The following is a 20,000-nucleotide window of genomic DNA, read 5'->3' as shown; positions in this document are numbered from 1 at the left end:
TCGACACCGCGCTTCTCTCCTCTTGCTCGAACCTCTGGTGTCGCCGTCGTGCTCATCTCGTGAAGCAGTCCCTCTCCGCCGCTTTTATTGGGCGTTGTTAGATCAGGCCGCCGGCTCCCAGGACATGCCCAATGGTGAGCTTGCCTCGGCCCTGGTTGGCTCCAAGAGCTTACCGGTCCCGCCCCTCGACGAGATGTTGACAGGGCCACGCCTTGTTCTTGGCGCCCACGTACTCCTCCCCCTTTTTCCTCCAGAGGACCAAGCGCGTGATGGCGTTTGCACGAGTCGTAGAAAAGCACTCTTACTGCCATTGAAAAGATTGGGGCCTATTCTTATTTGATTGATGCAACGTAGATTCAAACTATTGGGAACACAGCCTTAATTACACACATACTAATGAGATATCTATAGAGATCCTAAGGTGTGCTACGTGTTGCTCGTGGACTAGCTATGGGTGCGATCTTTAACGTTAGACAAATGGGGGTATTTACAGGGGATTATTTATAAGGGAACATTTACAAAAATTTACCAAGTGGAGGGTTCTAAAAACCGCAACAATATATATATATTGTTATGGATTCGGGGGTCGGCGCTCCCCTTATCAAGGGGGGGTTAATCCCCTTGTCCTTTAAGCTGGCCGTCCCGAGTCCTGGAGCTATTACGTCACTTCCGGTCAGCGCTGAATAGGGTGGTAGGCCAAATTGTTCCTATTACCTAATTACCAGCGCCTTCCGGGAAGCGAGGAAATGAGCCCCGCCTGAGCCGCGGCGTTAATGGACACGCCGAGCGAAGCGAGCCGCGACTCAGGCCGTTAACAAAGACTAACCCGATTATAGCGGTTCCGAAATCGTGCCACATGTACTCAATCGAGAAAAGACTAAAGCGATCGGATAAGAGGAAACCAGAAGGTAGGAAGAACAAATATTGGTTTATTCCAAATATACAAGAAAAGAGGAAACAAAAGGATGTACAAGAAAGGAAGAGGAAGAAGCAGGACACAGGGCAGGCTTAACTATACAGTCTTAACTTACAACCCCGGACAAACATACACACTCACACGGGATTGCAGCTGGTAGGGTGGAAGGTCCCGGTGGAAGGTCCAGGCTCCAGTCGACCCCCGTCCAGGCTCCGGTTCCGCGGGCGAAACCCGGCAGGCAGCTCTGCGTATCGTTGGCGCGCGACCGGACATTACTTATGGCGCGGGGGAAGGCTCGTGTCCTTTAGTAAAGCGCCTTTTGTAATCGAGCTCTTGTACAATGCGCTCTCCCAACAAGTTCGTTCATAATCAGCCGTCTCCGCGCAGTCCTTGGAAAGGAGTCCGTTTGCCAGCGTGCGCAGTCCTCAAGTCCTTGCGCAGTGCGCGTTCCCCAGCGAGTCCGTCAAAGGGCTTTGCGCTCGCGCTTTTATATCGTACGCCAAGATCACTACGTGCTTCATAAAGGCCACGCCCGCCAGCGAGCTCACCTCAACCCTGGTTGGTTGGCGAGGGCTTACCGGCCACGCCATGATGACTTTGACAGGCCACACCTTGTTCTTGGCGTCCCGCCCCCTTTTTCCTCGGGCCGACCGCATGGTTAATGGCGGCGCTAAGGCAGCGAACGCTAACCAAGGCGCGTAACAGAATTGGGAGGGACATAAGGCACCGTCTGTAGGGGCGCGTAATGGCGTCGCTTGGAGAGGGAGGTCGCAAAATGGCCGGAATGCATTGGGGACCTATTCTTATTTAATTGATGCAACGCAGATTCAACTATTGGAAACACGGCCTTAACTAAAACACATAATAAGGAAATAACTGAGTTCCTATGATGGCCTACGTGTTGCTTGTGGACTAACTAAGGGTGCAACCTTTAACCTTTAATGTCATGGGATTCATGGGATATCACAAGTGATTATTTACAATATATATATATATATATATATATATATATATATATATATATATATATATATATATATATATATAAATATATGTATATATATATGTATATATATATATATATATATGTATATATATATATATATATATATATATATATATATATATATATATATATATATATATATATATATATATATATATGTATATATATATATGTATATATATATATGTATATATATATATGTATATATATATATGTATATATATATATGTATATATATATATGTATATATATATATGTATATATATATGTATATATATATATATATATGTATATATGTATATATATATATGTATATATATATGTATATATATATATATATATGTATATATGTATATATATATATTATATATATATATGTCTATATATATATATATATATATGTATATATATATATATATATATATATATATATATATGTACGTATATATATATATATATATATATATATATGTATGTATATATATATATATATATATGTATATATATATGTATGTATATATATATATGTATGTATATATATATTATATATGTGTATGTATATATATATTATGTATGTATATGTATTATATATATATATATATATATATTTATATATATATATATATTTATATATATATATATATTTATTTATTTATTTATTTATTTATATATATATATATATATATTATATATCACAATATTAAAAAAGAAAAAGGTGTGGACGAGTTATGACTAAACTTGGGGGATGAGTAGTTTAGGTGCCAACTTTAGGTTGTATGTTGTAGCCAGCAATCGGCCAGGGTTGTACTACCGTTCTGACTTGGGAGCATTCAATTAGTGCTGAGAACCATCTTACACTTTCCTTGTCAGGATTGCTGGTCTTCCTCTGTCTCATTCAAACTAAAGCTTACCGGGATAGCTTTATCTCTCTTTCTCGCAAACAAACATCATACAGTTTTCATCATACACTTTGCTTCTCTTTTATTTAAGGCCTGGCCTTGATGAGTGCTATAGTCCGTGCCTGGAGCCTTCAACATACAAATAAAAAAAGAACAAGCCGATTTGATTTGGGTTCAGGTCCGAAACCAGATCCAGTCTGTCGGTGAGATGCAAAACATAAACTGTTCAAACTGGCAGAGTTATGTTCTCTACCGAGTGCCGTTCTAGTTTTTTCCTGCAAAGCAACCACAAAGGCTACTTTTGCTGAGCAAGTTTTTCCATACGTGAACTGTTAAGTGGGATAAGCATTTGACCAAGTACATCTTACCAGCTAGAATAATAGTTTATTTTCGTTATGAAAGCATTTTGAAAGTAATTTGTCTTTTGAGGGGTTAGGAGGTGGTTGTCCGAAAGTTTGTTAACGAGCCATCATTTTCTTCTTTAGGTGGTGCATTTTTACTCTTCAATGCTAAAAGAAGTCCAATTGGGCAGAAATGGTGGCAGTCCATTTGTGGGCTTGAAGTAGTCAGCTGACAAATTTTTTATTTGTTTTGGTTGTGAATGTACCGAGCCATGACTCATGAAGATTTCATGATTGATCCAAAGCTAAAACTTCAAAACTTGATTTCAGTTTTATCTGCAATGGTTTTTCTTTTTCCTGAATCGTGTGAATATTTACAACTGCAAAAAGTAACAAGAAGATGCTTGTCATTTTCACAAGATATTGGAAATCGCCTTCATGGATGTATGCTTACCATTCCTCAATTATCAAGTATTTTGTGGATTTGTAGTGCATATGTTGAGATGAGATGAACTAATGTTGGTTTTGTTTAAGTTGTAATACAAATCCTGAGTGATTTGCAGAAATCAATAACATCTAAATGTCCAACTTGCAGGAAACGGTCTGCTGCACTAGCATTCTTGTTACCTCCGCCACCAAAGGTGGACAGAGGTTATGGTTTCACATCTGATTTATCTGTCTGTTTTTCTGTGAGCAGGATATGTCAAAAGTTGTGGATGGACCTGGACGAAACTTGGTGGACAGGTTGGGTGTGTGACAAGGACCAATTGATTAGAATTTGGTGAAGATCAGGATCTAGATACGATTCAAATTTTATTTTTTAGGTGATTCTTCACTATTGAGACTTGGGGCAAAACAATATATAGCATGATATCTTGCAGTTATGGATGGATTTGAATGAAACTTGGTGGACGAGTTGCTTGGTGACAAAAACAAGCCGAGATCTGGTTAAGGTCTGGATGCCAATCTGGCCTGTCAGTGGGATACACAACATAAACAGTTCAGCCTGGTGGAGTTATGTGCTTTACTGAGTGCTGTTCTAGTTGAAGATGCAATCATTCTGTTCTCGTACTGAGCTGATTGTACGTTTATTATGAACCGTGCATAACCCTTTGTGGAAAATTCCCCCCATACCGCTGCCCATCCCACTGTGAGCACACCTGTGCCCCCAGACTGCCACTCGCCCCAACATGGACGCCTGTGTACCCCCATACTGCAGTTCCTCAACAAAGCCTTTCATACCGCACACTGCACCTCCACAACACCTACCAACTGGGCCCTGGAACTGCACCCCTACAACGCCTGCTGGCGGCATCGTGTGACCGCACCTGCGCGACGCCTACCGGCGATGGGACCTCACATGAGCGACACTTACCAGCACGGCAGTGGGACTGTGCTCATGCAGAGGGACTCATGCAGAGGAGATGGGTCAATCTCTCCGCCAGGGTTGCTTAAAGGGGAACCGAAACACAATTTTTACAGCGTAGCCCATAGGGCAAAGCCATCTAGAACAGTGTTTGTCTGTCCGTATGTATGTATGTATGTCCCCTCAAACGTACACCAATCAGAGCTGAGGATCTGGTCACATGACAGGGGTGATGTGATGTCTTTACTGCGGTATGACGGCTGACTCCACACACCGCCATTTTGATTCCTATAACGTTCAGGCCAGACATATCGTTGAGCCTGTCATGTATCACAATCTGCATGCTCTCCCTTTACCTTTTTTATTGTGTGAAACACAAACAAACATGTGAAACATATGAAGTAAAACGCGTGAAAATAAGGATCTTTTATAACACTCGATTGTTATCGTGGCTGTGGTTGTTGTTTGTAAGCTCCTTCTGTGTAGTTTTATATTTTTTTATATTGCTTCGCAAAATATCACTACTGTATATATAATTTTGTATGCTCGTTCCGTGTCCTTCTACAGACTTTCTACTGTCGTAGAATGTTTCCGTTCAAACCGCTGTGTGAATAAACCATACGTTAGCGCTTCTTCCTCTTCTTCAAACTTGCAAAGAGGCTTTTAGACCTGGCAAATTCGTGATTAAACAAACTATTTTGTACGGTGTAGATGTTTGGTTACTGTGTTTACAACATTTGTCTCTCCGTATGTATGTATATATGTATGTCCCTCACATATTTATCCTACATATTGGGTTATTTTTATAGCCGACAAATACGCTTCTGAAAGGTAGAATGTAATGCTGTTTGGCTTTATCAGTTATGTTTCTTTCAACACCCTTTGGGGAACGTTCATACAGTCGTGGCCAAAAAATATTGGCACCCTTTCACTTTTTTCAAATAACTCACAATTTTCTCTAAAAATAAGTTGAAATTGACAAAAGTATTTGGTCTCTGCAATTCTTTATTTCACTGTTAATATTAGAGAACCTTTGTTTTTGATTCAGAACTTAATATATCCTTTTAAATCAGAAAATAAAAGGAAATGGCATTGGCAACATTATTGACACCCTGGACGTATTATTTGGTAGCACAGTCTTTGGACAAAATAACTGCAGTCAAATGCTTCCTATAGCCATGAATGAGCTTCCTACACCTATTTAATGGCAGTTTGGCCTTCTCTTATTGTGCAAACTGCTCCAGTTCTTCCAGATTTGATGGGTGCCTTCTCCCAACTGCCGTTTTCAGATCAACCCACGGGTGTTCAATGAGATTTAGATCTGGACTCATTGCTGGCCACTTCAGAACAGTCTAGCATTTTGTCTGGAACCATTTCAGGGTGTTTTTTGAAGTGTTTGGGATCATTGTCCTGCTGCAAGACCCATGACCTTCGACAGAGACCCAGCTTTCTGACACTGGGTTGAACATTGCCCTCCAAAATGCCTTGGTAATCTCCTGATTTCATGATGCCATGCACACATTCAAGGTACCCAGTGCCAGAGGCAGCACTGCAACCCCAAAACATCACTGAACCTCATCCATGTTTGACTGGAGGGAAGGTGTTCTTTTCTTTGAAGGCTTCATTTTGTTTTCTGTAAACATAGAGATGATGTGCTTTACCAAAAAGCTCTAATTTAGTCTCATCTGTCCACAGGACATTCTCCCATAAGGATTTTGGCTTGTTCAGGTGCGTTTTGGCAAACTCCAGTCGGGCCTTCTTATGTCTCTCTCTCGGGAGTGGGGCCTCCTGGGACTCCTACCATAGAACCCCCTTTCATTGAGTTGGCAACGTATGGTGCGAGTTGAAACTGTCATACCTTGTGTCTGAAGGTCAGCTTGAATCTGTTTGGCAATTGATCGAGGTGCTTTCTCCACCATTCAAACAATCCTTCGCTGCAATCTTCGATCTAGTCTTCTTTTGCGGCCACATCCAGGGAGGTTGGCTACAGTGCCATTGGGCCTTAAACGTCCTGATAACATTGCGTACGGTTGACACAGGAACATCAAGGTCTCTGGAGATGGACTTTGTAGCCTTGAGATTGTCCATGCTTGGTTACAATCTTGTGTCTGACCTCTTCAGACAATTCTCTGGTTTTCTTTCTTTTCTCCATGGTCATTGCGGTACACACAGTGACACAAAACAGCAGAATGACTCCTTTTCTCTATTCAAACTGGTTGAATGAGTGATTTTTATCTTGCAGGAACCTGCAACTCACCATAGGTGAGTTAAATTCCAAAGTAAAGGAGAATAACCTGCTTGAAATACAATTATTTCTAAACTCATAAAAGGTGCCAATAATTTTGTCCGGGGTATTTAGGATTTCTGTGTGGAATAAGCTAAGATTTGGTAATTTGTTCAGTTTATTCTGTTTTGTTCCACTGCAAACCAAAGAAATACATATTTGGATACCAAAAGATATTTTATTTTCAAAAAATTTCTGGAAGACATGGTTCATTTTTTTTTTTTTAATTGCAAGTGTGCCAATATTTTTGGCCACGACTGTATATTATGTCATATACCTGGTGGGGGGAAATTATCACACTTGATGATTGGGGGTAACAGGGTGATGATATAAGATGGTGCATGCCCCCCAGATCATATATAATTAATGCTTTGATTAAGGGCTCTTCAAACATTTAAGCATTTCTTATGACTGCCTCCAACCACCCTAAGCCTGGTATTGGCTTAACAGTTAGGGTGGAGGGCTTGGGATCCTCGGGTCCTGAGTTTGAATCCTGGTCAGCTGTTGAATTAATACCAGGTGAGGTTCACTCAGCCTGTCATCCTTCCAAGGTCGGCAAAATGAGTACCAACTCACTGGGTCCTCTCTCAAGGAGGTTGGTAGCAGGATTTGCACTCCGGCCGCCGTAAAACACCTCATTCCGTAACACAGTGGTGTGTGTCAGGATGGTGCTGAGGTCACTTTGATAGCGTTGACTAACTGACCAACGTATAGAATAAACCAGTGTCTCAATGCAATCTCTTCACTTCCATGGTGACAGACAGCTTAGAGACTTGGAGTACTTTAAAATAATTTAATACTCACATTATTTGCTAACTGGTATCTCCAGTGGTACATTATTTGCTAACTGGTATGAGGCTAACCCCTGCTCTAGCAGGGAAAATGGCCTTAAAATGCCTGTTGTTGTTGTTGTGTATCTCCACCCAAGTCATACTATCCTCTTCAACTGAAGTATTAAACAAGCCCGGCGACTCCGCTGTTAGACTTTCGGTCTTGTTTTTACTGAAAACCAGTGAACATAATCGCGGTCTAATTTGAAGGGGTTTTTTATTTTTATTTTTTCATTTTGTTGCCAGAAAGTGTCAAAAATATCCGATTTTCAATTTTGCCAGTGATGTCACATTATGAACTCGCCTTAATCCAAATGGCATTTTTACATAGAGAAACGCTGTATTCTGAGCTCTGATTCCGATACTGATTGCTCCATCATGAGCAACTCTGAAGGTTCTCGGTATGTTGAAACTGATCAGTAGGATTTTGAAGAAACTATTGAAGACAAAATTAGTTGTGAAAACGCTTTGTGGGAATTGTGGATCCGTATAGTTTCAAGCCCTGAGAGCGAGTCAGTCAAAGATGGTGTTCGTGAAGATCGCAGTGTTGGTCGTGCAAATGAAAACGCTGGTCGAATGTTCACTACAGATTGGTAGGCTTTTTTTCCATTCAATTCATGGTTTATCAGGGATTTTGTATTTATTGATAAATATAATCAGTTATATTTAACTGCAAAATAAATACGGCACGGACACTACATGGAACGGACTCAACACCTACACCGCCCAGGCACACGGTTGATGGGGGATTGTGGAATGGGTGGGGGGTGTATGGGGGATGGTGGTGGGTATTGTGGAGGTGATGGGTGATGAGGGATTGAGATGGGGTGTGGGGTGGTGTAAGATAACTGCCTTATCTGTCAGGCCTATGCTGTGGCGTACTCTGACGAGATCTCACACAATCCCACTGAAGTGGCAAGAGCATGTATATTATTTCACAAAACACGGAACAGGAATAGCATTACATTCCATCTCCTCTCCTTCAAAATGAAAATTAATTGAAAGATAAAGTTTGGCAGGATGTCCGTGTGGGATGGTGGTGGGTATTGTGGGGGTGATGGTTGATGGGGGATTGTGGGCGGATGGTGGAGAGGGGGCAGTGTAGTCGTGGGTATTGTCAACTAGGGCGACGGTTGTTGGGTATGGGGGAAAAGGGGAGTGGGATAGTCATGGGCATTTTTAGCTAGGGTGTCAGATGGTGGAGGGGGTGAGGGTGTGGGGTGGCAGTGCGTATTGTTAGCTAGGGTGACGGTTGAAGGGGGATTGTGGGGGGATGGTGAAGGGGGTGGGGTGGTCATGGGTATTGTCAGCTAGGGTGATGGTTGACGGGGGATTGTGAGGGGATGGTGGAAAGGGTAGGAGGGGTTGGTGTCATAGGTATTGTCAGCTAGGGTGATAGTTGATGGGGGATTGTGACAGGGTGGGGGAGGGAGGGTAAGGCGGTCATGGGTATTGTTAGCTAGGGTGACTGTTGACGGGGGATTGTGAGGGGATGGTGGGAGGGTGTGAGGTGGTCGTGCGTATTGTTAGCTGGGGTTTTTTAGCTCTTCAGATGCGAGAGGCAAGGTGGCGGTAATGTTCGTCAGGACGTCTCATCAGGTGAGATCGGTTGCCGGCAGACCAACACAGGTGTTTGATTCACCACTCAAATTGCCCGTGTCCATATGCTGGTAGCTCGGTAGAAATGGTGATAGTTTCAAGCGACGGTTGTTTCTTCCGCTTAATCGTGGGAATGGAATCCTCTCTCAATTGTGGTGGATATAACCACAAGATCTAGCCATCTCTGTTATCTCATAACCGTGCTCTGTAAAATGCTCCAAGTACAAAAGCAAACATTTTGAAGGCCCGATCCACACCCTGGTATTTCGGAAAAATCCTTGTCCAATTTCTGGCAATCCTTGGATCTTTCGGCCATTTGGTGTAGAATAAAACCATCTCGGTTTGCATTACAACCACCAAGGATTCATCTACGAGGCATTTTTGTAGAAATTCGAAAATTATTCGCCATTTGAGTTCAATTTAGAGTCCCTGTATATAGAGAGTTGTGTCAACTCAAATTTGGACGCCATTTTGTGTCTAAGTGTGTCGGATTAGATATACATGTACAGTCGCGATATGGGGTGATATATTCTAAACCTGCTAAAAAAAAATTTACTACACATATTTAGTCTTATTATTACATACAGGTGATATTTGTTTTGTCAAAAACTCAGCTATTGCCATGAAAAAGAGCTGTGTGGTGATATTAAAAGTGGTATGGCAATGCATATTACAAGCCAACACTGCATATAAGAGCTAACATTATAAGTAAGACAAACCAATGCTGTCGTTCTCTGAATTTTAATAACTTTTAGAAAGGAGTGTGGGCATATCCAATATTTTTTAAAGGGTGCCGAGAGCAATTCCGGTGTAGGACTTCCAGCCGACATATAGTCTAACACACTTAAAACAAATTCTGTACGTGGTATTGCCATATTTCTATAGTGTACAACTTTAGTTTTATCGACATTTATATTCAATTTCCATTGTAATGATTTAACAAGCTGCAAGTCAGCTTCTGTCTCTGACATAAGGAAAACGTCATCGGCATCTAGTAAGATTGAAACGTTCATTTATTACTACACCCTTGCCCAGAACTCTGATGGATATTGCCTGATCGATTAATATGTTTCATAGCTGGCGACTTAATTAACACTTAATTTTCGACTGCGCCAAGCCGTAATTAAACAGAGAAAAAAACTTTAAAAAATACCTGCAGTGTGCACGGTTCGTCTAGTCGAACAGATATGGAAAAGCACAGATAAGACGGTCGTATTCACCATCACTTGTTTAATTTCACCAGGAACACGATGAGGCCAACACAGTAAACATTCAGTACAAAACTTGGTTCATACATTCAGTACAGAACATGATTCATACATTCAGACCGTAAGAAAACTCTGCCCGTAATACAACACTCTGACCAGACCAACACTTCATCCCACTACGTTCACTCCTCACAAGTGAAACTCATCACTACTCCGTTCACTCCTCACAAGTGAGACTCATCACTACTCCGTTCACTCCTCACAAGTGAGACTCATCACTACTCTGTTCACTCCTCACAAGTGAGACACCATCACTACTCCGTTCACTCCTCACAAGTGACTCATCACTGCTCCGTTCATTCCTCACAAGTGAGACTCATCACTACTCCGTTCACTCCTCACAAGTGATAATTTTATACTTAACGTTAAATATAACACAATTTTTTTACAATTTAATTTTGCAAAATATTTAGAATAATGTAAAAAGAAAATGGCAACAGGAAGATAGTCATCATAATCTGAACGTACAATTATAGTTCAAAGAGCTATACAAATATAGACAAGCACATGCCTGTCATTTTTTAATCGTTTAAAATATGTCATTGATTGAACATGTCCTGCCATGATTTTGTAATAAATAAAACAATTCTTACATTGAGATTCATTTGAGGAGTCAATACGTTCATGAGTGGAGTAGGTGTGGTCGGACAAGTTTGGTAGATGTAGTCTCTCAGTTCTGGACGGTCCACGCTTATTGGGGGAGTTGCGCAGCTTCACGGGTTTCCGGTAGCTAAATATTGTTGGAACTGCAGAGCACTTCAACCTCTTTTTGTCATCAGCTCGCCCCCTCTCAAACTGATTCACATCGAAATGTTCCTGCAATCATACAATGAGTGTCCTTGATGTATTTATTTATTGAAATTTTTATTCTAACACAACACAGTTTAATTTTAATGAGCTGTCATGTACTAGTACTTCCACAACAGAAAATCACATGGACAATCTTCCGGAAGATGGCCAGACAAATCGCTAGCTCTATCGACCACATGTATATTGATATCAAACAGGGATAACAGCTTTTGAAAGTTGAGCCAGTTTTAAATGTGGGTACACAAATACACCTGTTTTACTGCATTAATCACCGAGAAATATTGTATGTTTTGGGAACGATAGCTGTCACCAGGTTAAATATATAGGGATTGTCCAATGTGCAAAATCTTCCATCACTACAATTTGGCCATAAATCCCGGGGTGGGAAATATTTGAGCAAATATGCCACAAGACGCATGAGCACTGTACAAAGCAAACAATAACTCGTCAAATTTTGGACATATGGATGGCTGCACAACCCGCAAAAAAAATTGAGCAGGTTCCCCCCTAAAATTGCTTTTATGATTGCCGATTAGGCTAAAGATTTTAAACCAAAAAAATAACTTGCCTCGGATTAAGTTTTGAATGGACGGACAGACAACTGAAAACAAAACGGACCATGGGTTTCCCACCCCTATAAAATCAAAATTAATTCCCTCTGAAAAAGTACAGTGACATTGCCCGCAGACTACCCAACCGCAGACCAGGCAATGTCACTGTACCGGGACATTTCATCAATCAATGACAATATGCGGTCCGCTAGGACTATCCGGAAAAAATTGAGCAGGGTTCTTCCCACGGAAATGCATTTTTGGTCAGCTCCTTGAAGATTATAAACAAACACAAATCACTTCCCTTTAAAAGGGTTTTCAACAGACAGACAACCAAAAAAAAACCGAGCAGATAGAATTGCTTTTGAACATCGATCATCAAGCGGCGTGGGCCTACCTGGCAGAGTCTCGAGGAGTCGATCGCTTTCCAGCTCTTTCATCTGACTTTCGCTTCCCAAATTTGTCTTCTGACTTTATCACTTGGAAATCTATACATCTTATATTTCCCAGATTGGTTTGAACAACCAAAAGCAGAACAACCAGTCATTTTGTTTGGCAATAAACAACATTCCCGTACCAAGCTGACGTTCACGCACGGTGAAGTTAAACACAAAATGGCGCCACGAAATCACGTGACCAGAAATCTCGGGTCAGCGCATGGCGCAACTCTCTTTATACAGGGACTCTAGTTCAATTGTACTCCATAAACAATACAGAAGTGGCAGTCGCCTTCCTGGTGCAACATCACGGCTAATCGTGAAGAACATTTCGATTTTTAATCGCAAAATGTACCCACTTCATAAATGGGAAATCAGAAAAAGACTCGTCATATCTATTTTGTAGGGTATCAAGGGATAGATTAGCGTCGAGGTGGTCTGATTATTTGGGTTCCCCTTTAAGGAAATGCCATCATCACATTCACAGATTTTATTGCTTGTTGCTTTGGTCGCAAAGCTACTGTTGCTAATGTGTTCGTCTTTGCTTCAAATTCGCACTACTACTCCTACCACTGCTACTGATGCTACCACCACCAACCACCATCCTTTTGCATCAGGTGGAGATATGATTTGTCTCACCCATTTAATGTCCATTGGCTTCAAGTCGTTGGGAGTCTTCATTTCCACATCATTCTCGGTCTTCCCAGCTTTATGTTCCCTGTTGGTTTCCAGTCAATGGCTTGTCTTGCGAGACTGGTTCGTTCCATTCTTAGCATTGGTCCAAACCACCTCAGTCGTCATCTTTCAAAAGCCCACTTGCAGGTTTCTGTTTTGTCAGTTTCCTTAAATCCGTGCTTTTGGCAGTTTCCTTAAACAGCTCATTTGCCAGGTTATTCTCACGACTTTCTGGAGGCTCCTGGAATCCATGTTGTTTTCTTCACAACAGGCCATGTCTCTTCTCCATACAACATCACATATACGACATTGCTATCTCAAGCTGGATCTTAGTCCTTGTGCTAAATCTTTCGTTTTTCCAATTTGGGAAGTGATGTAGCTTTGGCAATCTGAGTTCTGACTTCATCTTCCCCAATTCCATCTTCAATCAACTGTACTCCCAGATAGGTGAATGTGGCTACTTTTTCTACTGTGGTCTATATTATAATGTTGAGGGCCTATCTTCAGTATTGATTTTTCAGGTGGATACTTGTTCCCCTTGAATCCATGTGGCAGAGAAGAAGATAACTGAGAAGGAAGTTGAAGCGATAAAAGCAATGAAGAGTGGAAAAGCGGGAGGGCCGACGGGAGTTGTGGGAGATATGTTGAAGGCAGCAGGAAGTTGGGGTGTGAAGAGAATGACAGAGATCTGTAATCTGGTGGTGAAAGAAGGCCGCATTCCAGTGGATTGGGAACCGAGTACCCTCGTCCCTCTATACAAGGGGAAAGGTGACCCTCTGGAGTGTGGCTCGTACCGAGCGATAAAGTTATTGGAGCATGGAATGAAGGTATTGGAAAGGGTGTTGGAGAGGAGGATAAGGAAGAAAGTGAAGATCGACGAAATTCAGTTTGGATTCATGCCAGGAAGAGGAACGACAGACGCGCTTTTCATTGTGAGGCAGTTGCAGGAGAAGTACATGGAGAAGAGGAAGAAGTTGTTTCTTGGGTTTGTTGATCTGGAGAAAGCATTCGATAGGGTACCACGCAAAGTATTGACATGGGCATTGAGGAAGTTAGGAGTGGAGGAATGGTTGATCAGAGTAGTGATGGCAATGTACAAAAGAGCGCGCACAGCTGTAAGGACGAAGGACGGGAAGAGTGGTGAGTTTGAGGTGAAGGTGGGAGTGCATCAGGGGTCTGTACTAAGTCCACTACTATTTGTAGCTGTGATGGAGGTGCTGGCTCAGAACGTAAAGGAGGGTATACCGTGGGAGTTGTTGTATGCAGATGATCTGGTGTTGATTGCGGAAAGTATGGATGTACTGAAGGAAAAGATGAACACGTGGAAGGAATGTATGGAGACAAAAGGTCTGAAGGTGAATATCGGAAAGACGAAGGTGATGGCAAGTGGTAAAGCATGTGGTGAGGTGGAAAGAACTGGGAAGTGGCCCTGTGCTGTGTGTAGGAAGGGTGTCGGAGTGAACTCCATTCAATGTACAATGTGCGCTGAGTGGGTTCATCAAAAATGTAGTGGTCTGAGAGGGTCATTAACCAGTGTGGCAGCTACATTCAAGTGTAAGGTGTGCACAGAGGGAGCTGCAGATGGAGGAGATGTTGAGTTGGATCTTGGAGACGGCGTGAAGCTGGAAGGTGTGAAAACATTTTGCTACCTCGGAGACATGCTGAATGGAGAAGGTGGATCAGACTCGGCAACGGTTGCTCGAGTGAGATGTGCATGGAAGAAGTTTCGGGAACTGAGTGGCGTGCTGATGATGAGGGGAGTGTTGTTGAAGCTGAAGGGAAAGGTGTATGCTGCATGTGTGAGAAGTGTTATGATTTATGGGAGCGAGACATGGGTAATGAACGTAGAGCAGCAACGAAGGTTGGAAAGGGTGGAAATGCGAATGGTTCGACGGATGTGCGGAGTGTCGTTGAGAGAGAGGAAGACAAATGATGAATTGCGAAACATGATGGGAATAGAGCCTGTGATTGATGCTGTGAAGAGGAACAGGTTGAGATGGTTTGGTCATGTGTTGAGGAGGGATGAAAGTGACTGGTTGAGAAGAGTGATGGAAATGAATGTAGAAGGAAGCAGAGGACGGGGAAGACCGAGAAAGACTTGGCTAAAGATGGTGGAAGAAGAAATGCGGGCAAGGGGGTTAACAAGGAGAGATGCAGAAAATAGGGCAAAATGGAGAAGATTGTCATGGGGACCGCAAGGCTAACCCCCGCTCTAGCAGGGAAAATGGCCTTTAAAATGCATGTTGTTGTTGTTGTTGTATACTTGTTCCCCTTCTTAGATTTGGCATCAGTATTATTTGCATGTCATTTGATGAGAGCAATATCTGGAAAATCAAGGTCTTCTCGGTGCTTCAGTCTATTCCATCACAGGCCCAATTAAGTTTCCCTGAGAGCACTGTGTATTCTATTCCAATATTGATTAGCATTGGGGACAGCCTACATCCCTCACTTGCATTTGTCAAGCTCTTCAACCATTCTGTAGCTCCATCTTCCGTCTTAACACAGCTTTCCATGCCATCATGCATACAGTCACGTGAAAAAGTAAGTACACCCCATGTAAAGTTTTGACTTTTTCAACATATTTCAACATACAGCTATTTGATCTTCATTTCAACAATATTGATAGATAAACACGATATAATATAACAAATGTTATGAAACATTTACATTTTGTAGTCCATTGTATAATTTAAATAAACATAAATGCAAATTTCGCATGTGGAAAAAGTAAGTACACCCCAACATTTATCACTACTTCAAATACCTAAAATTAGAATCAGGTGCACCAGCTCAGGTGCAAATGATTAGAACATCGTTAGAGAGGGTCTTGGAGGAACCTGTCTCATTTAAACCTCCGACATTTAGTTTGGTTTCCTCTTTATGGTTGAAGCGTGCGGCGTCACCATGCCTAGATCAAAAGAGCTCTCTGAGGCCTTCAGAAAGAAGGTTATAGATGCCTACGAGTCTGGGAAGAGATTTAAAAAGATCTCCAAACAATTTGAAATCAATCATTCGACTGTCCGGAAGATCATCCACAAGTGGAGAAGATTCCAAAGAACTGCCAACCTGTTCACGCCAGGCCGCCCCAGCAAGTTCAGCCCGAGAGCAGACCACAAGATGCTGAAAGAAGTCTAAGAACCCCAGAATGTCATCACGGGACCTACAGGTAGCTCTTGCCACTGTTGATGTCAAAGTACACAAGTCTACCATTAGAAAGAGGCTGCACAAATTTTATCTACATGGGAGGTGTGCCAGGAGGAAACCTTTGCTGTCCAGAAAGAACATCAGGGCAAGACTAAAGTTTGCCAATGAACACCTCGGCAAAGATCAGCACTTCTGGAACAATATGATCTGGACAGATGAGTCAAAGGTAAAGCTATTTGGCCACAGTACCAGAAGACATGTTTGGCGAAACCAAAGACAGCATTTGACCACAAGAACCTGATACCAACTGTAAAGCATGGTCGTGGAAATATTATGGTTTGGGGCAGCTTTGCTGCATCAGGGCCTGGGCAGCTCACCATCATAGAATCCACTATGAATTCTTCATTGTACCAGAGGGTGCTTGAGGATAATGTGAGGCCATCTGTCGGAAAATTGAAGCTCAACCGAAGGTGGACCTTGCAACATGACAATGACTCTAAACATACCAGTAAATCCACCAAGGAATGTCTGAAAAGAAAGAAATGGGGGTTCTGGAATGGCCAAGTCAAAGCCCGGATCTAAATCCCATCGAGATGTTGTGGGGGGATTTGAAATGAGCTGTGCATGCAAGAAACCCCTCAAACATCACACAGCTGAAATAATTCTGCATGGAGGAGGGGGCAAAAATTTCTCCCAGTCGATGTCAGAGACTGGTAGACAGTTATAAGAAACGCCTACTTCAGGTTGTTTCTGCCCAAGGGGGCAATACCACCTATTGGAGCCAAGGGTGTACTTACTTTTTCCACATGCGAAATTTGCATTTATGTTTATTTTAATTATACAATGGACTACAAAATGTAAATGTTTCATTGTATTTGTTATATTATATCACCTTTATCTGTCAATATTGTTGAAATGAAGATCAAATAGCTGTATGTTGAAATATGTTGAAAAAGTCAAAACTTTACATGGGGTGTACTTACTTTTTCACGTGACTGTATTCTCAAACGTCCGCACAAACTTTTCTGGGATACAATAATGTCGTAGTGTCCTCAATACCGATTTCCTATCTGTGCTATCCTTTTCGAAGTCGATGAGATTGACTTTTATATTTGCCTGGAAGGTTAGGATTCCTTCACTGATCTCCTCGGATAAAGATTTAGCCGATGCATGATCTTGATTTCTTGAACCCTGCTTGCTCCTCTCGAGGTTCCTTGTCCAATCATTCTTTAATCTCAATAGCAGTATCATGTTGAAGACTTTTCCTGGCACAGACAATAGTGTCATGTTTCTCCAATAATTACTGTCCATAAGATCAATGTCTGGTCAACCAACTTTTATAATCCCTGCTGATATTAAATCTGCTCCTAGTGCTTTCCCATTTATGCCAGCTCTCATTTCTGAAATGTGGAATGGTCCCGTATCAACATCCAAGTCATGTATGGTTGGGTGAAGGTGGTGTCGTCACAAAATTTTGATTTGGTTGGGTGATTCATCATTGTTGTTGGTCCGCAGTTCTTGAATCTCCTTGTCTAGAACCTGCTTCTGCCTGTTCAGCCTTTGTGTCTGTCCTTGCTCTCTTACCCTTTAGTACATTCCAGAGGGGCTTACCGGTGGTGTGTCCGAGCTCTGCAGTGCATATCAGAATGTACCTTTAGAGTCGGTGTTCCAACAGGCTTTCCACCAGAAAGCTGGAGGTCCAAATCCAGGTGTAGACAGTGGGAGGCTGCTTCATCATATGGCACATAATCTCGGATGCACTTATCTGCCAGTTCACGACTTTATATATTGCCTGGAAGGTTAGAATTCCTTCAATGGTCTCCTTGGATAAAGATTTAGCCTATGCCGTTCACGACACCAAGCACAGGATTCCCGGGAGGCCCTTCCGAGTCCACTAGTTTGCATTGTTGGTGCCATCTGGAACACTTGTTTGTCTGCAATGTCCCCTGAAGCCCCTCGCTCGTTCTTTATTTTGCTGTGGGCCAGTCATCTGTGGCACCCTCCATCCTGATTATATTTCCGATCTTTTTTTTTTTCCACCCGTTGGTGTGGATGCTGATGCTTGACAATAAATGGACTTTGCCACCACAAACCCACCACCCAGCACCACCCAGCCACCGAACCATTTTTGGTGCCTAATCCCCCCGCCCCTTCAACCCACAGAATAATCGTTAGCACCTGCCCCCACTTACTTCCACTAAATAATCTTTGTCCCCCCCCCTATTTTCCCCTCCACCCATATTTCCCCTCCCCCCATCTATTTTCCCCTCACCCCCCCTTATTTTCCTCCCCCCCCCACTATTTCCCTCCTCTGCCACCCATTTTCCCTCCCCTCCCCCACCCCCCCCCCCCAATTTCCCCTTCCTCCCACCACCACCCCCTTCTTCCCCCACTCCCTTTTTCCCCCACCCTTTTTCCCCCACCCTTTTTCCCCCACCCTTTTCCCCCCACCCTTTTCCCCCCCACCCTTTTCCCCCCACCCTTTTTCCCCCCACCCTTTTCCCCCCACCCTTTTTCCCCCACCCTTTTCCCCCCACCCTTTTTCCCCCACCCTTTTTCCCCCACCCTTTTTCCCCCACCATTTTTCCCCCACCATTTTTCCCCCACCCTTTTCCCCCCACCCTATTTTTTCCCCCACCCTATTTTTTCCCCCACCCTATTTTTCCCCCGCCATATTTTCCCCCGCCCTATTTTCCCCCCACCCTATTTTCCCCCACCCTATTTTCCCCCACCCTATTTTTCCCCCACCCTATTTTCCCCCACCCTATTTTTCCCCCACCCTATTTTTCCCCCACCCTATTTTTCCCCCACCCTATTTTTCCCCCACCCTATTTTTCCCCCACCCTATTTTTCCCCCACCCTATTTTTCCCCCACCCTATTTTTCCCCCACCCTATTTTTCCCCCACCCTATTTTTCCCCCACCCTATTTTTCCCCCACCCTATTTTTCCCCTCACCCTATTTTTCCCCTCACCCTATTTTCCCCTCACCCTATTTTCCCCCCACCCTATTTTTCCCCCACCATATTTTATTCTCAACCCCGCTTTCCTCCCCAACCCCCCTGTATTCCCAACCCATTTCTCATCGCCCCTTCCAACATTCTTTTTTCTTCCCTCATTCGATCCTCTCCAGTCAAAATCTTCCTTCCTTTCTCCCCTCCACACACAGCATTTCTCCTCCCCTTCTCCCACGTCAGTGTTCTGGACACGTGCTGACGTCGAGTCGCTTTGCGCGTGACGCTTCATGCTTCCGGTGCCTTCGCACCGCTCTAACAAACATGGGCGCGAGGTGGCCCGCCCGCGGGCCCCGTTCCTGAATCTCCGGCGCACGTCCGCTTTGCTCTAGCGCATCCCTCGCTTTGCTTTCCCGTCGACTTACTCGTCCGCCGACATCGCGAACTGCCTTCCCACCCGCCTGCCCGTCGCCATGGGCGGCTCTGCGCTCGGCTGCTTGGGTGACGGGCGCAGCGACGACGCGCGCGACGGCGAGCGCGCGCAACGCGAGACGAACCGCAGGATCGAGCGCGAGCTGCAGCGCGAGAAGCAGCTGTACCGCGCCACGCACCGCCTGCTGCTGCTCGGTACGCACCCGCATCCACCCGACCGGTGCTTCTATGACCGACATCGAGGGTACGTTTAACTCTGTATGTGGCGTGTGTGTGTCGCAGGCGCGGGCGAGTCCGGAAAGAGCACCATCGTGAAGCAGATGCGAATACTACACGTTAACGGCTTCAACGCTGAGTAAGAAGCTTTATTCCTCAAACCTGTTGGTTATATTTCTAACTTGTCCGTATTGAGGTGCTTGGACACATCACCAACGTTGCTTATCTCCGCCGTTTGCGCAGGGAGAAGAAGAATAAAATTCTGGACATCCGG

The 20,000-nt window shown here is 43.4% G+C and overlaps 2 protein-coding genes across 6 annotated transcripts in view; both read left to right on the top strand.

The window, feature by feature from the left end:
- Positions 1–20,000, top strand: part of MVD (mevalonate diphosphate decarboxylase) — a 304,225-nt gene that overhangs the window by 127,804 nt on the left and 156,421 nt on the right. The window lies entirely within an intron of this gene.
- LOC137435255 (guanine nucleotide-binding protein G(s) subunit alpha) overlaps positions 1–20,000 on the top strand; it is a 150,552-nt gene that overhangs the window by 51,960 nt on the left and 78,592 nt on the right. For 2 of the 4 annotated variants that reach the window (XM_068128867.2, XM_078784500.1), the window contains exons 2-3: positions 19,793–19,865; positions 19,970–20,000. The exon at positions 19,970–20,000 is cut by the window's right edge and continues 24 nt beyond it. In XM_068128867.2, coding sequence (XP_067984968.2) covers positions 19,793–19,865; positions 19,970–20,000 — 104 coding nt within the window. Of the gene's footprint in view, positions 1–19,319; positions 19,706–19,792; positions 19,866–19,969 lie in introns of those variants that run through there. The other 2 variants (XM_068128868.2, XM_078784501.1) reach the window with 2 other exon arrangements.

The sequence above is a fragment of the Myxine glutinosa genome, chromosome 9 (assembly GCF_964187855.1).
Source record: "Myxine glutinosa chromosome 9, kmMyxGlut1.1, whole genome shotgun sequence".
In the NCBI taxonomy this organism is placed as follows: Eukaryota; Metazoa; Chordata; class Myxini; order Myxiniformes; family Myxinidae; genus Myxine; species Myxine glutinosa.
This window is presented reverse-complemented; position numbering and strand designations above follow the sequence as displayed.